Source organism: Gavialis gangeticus, unplaced genomic scaffold, assembly GCF_001723915.1.
Source record: "Gavialis gangeticus isolate Ggan-Ray unplaced genomic scaffold, GavGan_comp1, whole genome shotgun sequence".
Taxonomy (NCBI): domain Eukaryota; kingdom Metazoa; phylum Chordata; order Crocodylia; family Gavialidae; genus Gavialis; species Gavialis gangeticus.
The window spans coordinates 35,190,967-35,195,457 of NW_017729034.1; the positions used below are offsets into that span (position 1 = coordinate 35,190,967).

Genomic DNA, 4,491 nt, shown 5'->3' on the forward strand with positions numbered 1-4,491 from the left:
TTCTAATCTGCATAACCAGTAAATAAGAACAACAACAGGAAAAACTTTACACCAGTCTCTTTTTTACTCTCTCGTTTAAACAAGAGCTTTGTCCAACAAAAATAGTTTTTCCTTCTTCTCTATTGAAACGGTATGAACAACCAGAGATTAATACAAAATAACAAACAAAAACAAGACAAACAAACAAACAAAGCCCCTGGAACTGCATGGTGTTCTTGACTTTTCCTTTCTTCCTTCAATACGGTTGTCAAAAGATCCAGTGCTCATATCAGGAATTACTTATGCCTCAGTCATCTGCTAACTCTGCCAAAATCTGGCCAATCAGCTTTTGAAGAAAACAAAACAAAAACGAAAAGCAGCACAAGGTATAATTTTATACATCCTTAATAAACCCACCCTTTATATTCTGCTATAACCTCTTTCTTGCTATATTGTTAACTACTGCAGCTTCTTGTCATATAGAAAAATATTTGCAGCTACACCATACCTGTGATGTGACAGGTTCTGTTCTAGGAGTATATTATTGTAGCAACAGCTGAAAAAAAAATCAGACCTTTTTGTTGGTTGTTTTTTCACATGGGTTTAGGCTTTGCTGCAACAAATGCAGTTTTAGAGCAACAGGAAAAGCCACCCTCCTGATGCTTGGCAATGCCCTTTGTGTGTTTTCTCTTCAAGCCAAGCTTGACCAGCTTTTCTTCTTCAAAAAAACTTCCTCTCATGTCACCACCCAGCCCCACCCCAAATTTCCCCCTCCCAAACAATCTCTAGAGCTATGTTACAAGCAAATACATCTTCACAAGTTTTAAAACTTTGGTTCTAAGAAAACACTTGGTCAGTTATTTCAAGGAAAAGTGGGAATGCTTGTTCTGGCACATTGCAGGAGTCAGAGCCCATCCCAGTAAGGTCTTAGAGCTGTACATGAAGTCACAAATCCAATACAATCCACTAAGCAAGTGCACAATTCTAGTTTTATTTTAATAGCAGACTCAGTCTCTCTCTCTCTCGCGTGCGCGCTCTCTCTCAATTTCTCTCTCTTAAATCCTTGGCAAGGATGAAATTCTTCAAACTGTTTGATAGAAATTATCTGCCTGTAGGTTGTTCTGTTTTTGCATGCTGTAGAATCCACTGTATCTTGAATCCGGGTCAGCAATTCTTAGCATCCTTTGAGAACTGTCCACCTGGACCATTGTACCTTTCTTGCAGTCCACGTATACCAGCTGATTATTTAGGCAAGAAGGCTGTTTGGAAAAAAAAAAAAGACAGAATATAAAAACCCAGTTCACACATCCTTTTTATATGCTTTCCATAGCAGAAGAGTGAGAAACTTTTGTGGCTGAGAGTTCACAAAAACAAAAACCAAATTAAAGTTATTTCTTTGTTATAAATGTCCAACTCTTGCAATACTTCAAACTTGCATAGATTAAGGAAATGATCAACAGGAACAAGAGCGTTAGGCCTGCAGGCATACAGCTGGGAGCAGAAGTTGGCAAATTAACCATTTGGGCACTGACAGATGTGTAGCTCCCCAGTCTAGCTCACGGCACTTCACAGAAAGCACCATGAGTTAGATCAGCGGCAGGCAAAATATGTCCCACCAGGCAATTTTATCTGATCCATGGGTGCCCACCAGCTAACTGTACCCTGCTTAGCCTGCATGCCTCACTCCCACCCTCATGTGTGGAAGGGCCTGGTTCAGCCAGCTTACAGTTTCTGGGAGGGGCTGCTGCTGCCACTGCTGCAGCTGCTAAAGGACCTGCTCGGCTTCCCCAGCATCCAGCAGTTTCTCATCATTTCCCTGCTGCAGTTACTCACTCCAGAGAGCAGGTAAGGATGCGGTGGGGGTGGGAGAAGCTGCAGCTGGGCAGGGGCAGGGAGCATGGGCCTGGCAGGAGTGCAGTACCCATGACAAGGGGGACTGCAGGAGTGTGGAGCTCGGGTGGGCAGAGGATGGGGACCCTACTACACACTCCCCCGCCGCGGTGCACAGGCCCTGCTCCCAGTGGCAGCAGCAGCAGCAGGCCCTTGGCAGTGCTTGTGACCCATGCAGGTACTACTGTCTAGCGCTGTGTGGCTCCAGCCAGAGCTACACATGATGGTGAGGAGTACACCCAGGCTGGCCCTCCTCTGTCACGTGAGGCTCCCCATAGTGCATGTGCAGCTCCTGGCACTTATGTGCCCCAGTATGATGGCGCTGGCTAATTCCCCTACTCCCTGCTGCCGTGTGCAAGTCCCGGGACTCTGCTGGAAGTGGGCAGCAGTGCCTGAGTGGACCACGAGTGCTGCTGCTGCTGTGACTGACAATGGATGCTGTGAACTGTGGGGAGGACTCTCCACACCCCCCGACTCTCCTTCACACTCCACAAAATGCACATACCCACACCCTGTCCCTGCAGCCCCCCACATATACACACATCCCCATGACATACCTTACACCCCCCACACAGCCACACCCTCTCACAAACCACACTCCTCCCCACATGCATACCATACACAAGCCCACACTCCCAACCACATCCCACACACAATATATAAGACCATTGATGAGCTGTCATGCAATCACCTCTATACACACTATACAAACACAAATCACAACAAAAATATTTTCTGTAATAAAATCAAAATATATTATAGTAGGTGTTTGTGACTTTTAGTATATGATTTTTTTTCCTGTTTCCATGATGGCAGTACCCCCTCCCCCCCAAGGAGTACTTCTGGGGGCAAACGGAGGCACTTCCTGTGGCAAAGGCCAGGGGTTAGGGGTGGGACTTCTAAAGGTCACCTGTCAAGGGGTGGAGCTACCCTTGTGGCCCTCCAGGCAAAATAACTGCCCACGCCTGAGTCAGACCAATCCTCCTGACCCAACCAATGTTAGTGATTGGATTGGTAGAGTGGGGGATTGAACTCCATTTTGGAGGCAGTCCAGCGAGGGAAGCTGTGTCTCTGCAGTCTCTTACCCCTCGCCCTGTTGCAGGATGGGAAGGGGAGAAGGCAGGGGAGGGAGATCCATTCTTCTTATTTTTAAATATTATAGAACTGACTACAAACTGCCATCTCACAGTGTTTGGCTGCCCAGTTTAAGGCAGCTAACTTTCTAATGCATTTCTCCAGCATCAGAAGACTTAAAAATTAAATGTTGTTAATGGTTCAAATATTTGATTCCCTACTGTGATAACAGTACCGATGGATATAGGGGCAGATCCAAGATTTGGCAAAGGGGGGTTTAGGGGGACCAGGCAGGGTGAGGGATCCCACCCCCCCCATCCATCACTGCTGCTGCCACTGTTCCCAGCTGAACCCAGTCCTCATGCAGACTGGCTGGAGCAGGCACAAGTAGCTTTGGCACAAGTTTCCCTGCCCCAGGGGCAGAGGGGAAAGCAGCAGCAGCAGCAGCAGGTAGAGGTGGGGACTATGGGAAGGGGAGCAGATGTACCTCTGAGTATGAAGTGGAAGGGGGGTTGGATTCTTATGTGCTTTGGGAATTAAAAAAAAAATCCCCAGAAGATCTCATGGCATGGTCCAGTTCAAAAGGAGGGTGCCACTGCACCCCTTCTGGATCTGCCCCTGAATGGATATAACCTGTTGCTAACTGGTCTTTAACAGAATCAAAAGTTCAGAGGATAAATTAAATATAGTAATTTTAGTACTTCTTAATTTTAGAAATGTTTTCAATATAGTTTTGCACAGCTCAGAAATTAAACAGAAAATCCTGGATTAGATGGAACCATTTACATCATGATGTTCAATAGAGAGTCATACAGCATACAGTAAACATCTGCCAACTCAGATAAATGTCAAAGAGAAGGTACAGCATTTACCAGACCTGAAAACTATTTACTGTGGATGTAATACTCTCAACTACACAAAATTGATATTACAATAGGGGAAAAATTTAGATGAAGACGTAGCTTTAGTTGTAGAGATCAGATAAGAAGTGAATGTGTTTGAATCTGTGCTTGTCCTAACAGATACATCTGAAAACAGGTTTTGTTCAACAAATCTATTTACTGTTTTACAGCTTCTAAGGATACCTAGTTAAATAGGAAAGAAACTAATATTAATGTGGTCTCATACTACTAGAGAGCAAAAGGGTTTCCCAGGTTTTTTGCTCTTCATAGTTTAATATTTTAGCATAACTTGTCTTAAATGAATTATTTTTCCCCCCAGTCTGAAATAACAGAAGCCTTTTTTGGTTATGTCATGGGGGCACTCGGGTGCCCCATGCCTAAGTAGGGATTAGGGCCTCTGCTAATTGCCAGGGCAGCTCAGGTGCTGGTTGCTGGAGCAACCAGGTGGGTCAGGTGACCAGAAGGGGGCAGGGCCGGGCCCTTATAAACAGCCAGGCTGGAGCCTGGCTAGCAGTTCCCTTCTGGCAGCCTGAGGTGTAGGAGCTTTGCAGGAGAGCTAAGCTGAGCAGTGCAGCCTGAGCACCCAGAGGGCTGCATTATGGTAAGGGTGGAGAGAAGCCTGACTGGGAGGCTTTGGCAAGAGAGC

General features: G+C 45.8%; 1 protein-coding gene across 2 annotated transcripts in view; it reads right to left on the reverse strand.

Annotated features, from left to right (window-relative positions):
* Nucleotides 1–359: 359 nt before the first annotated feature.
* The window catches only part of CRIM1 (cysteine rich transmembrane BMP regulator 1), a 509,439-nt gene continuing 505,307 nt past the window's right edge, over nucleotides 360–4,491 (reverse strand). For both annotated transcript variants that reach the window (XM_019527120.1, XM_019527119.1), the window contains one exon: nucleotides 360–1,238. In XM_019527120.1, the coding sequence (XP_019382665.1) occupies nucleotides 1,062–1,238 (177 nt within the window). In that variant the 3' untranslated portion in view covers nucleotides 360–1,061. The remainder of the gene's footprint in view (nucleotides 1,239–4,491) is intronic.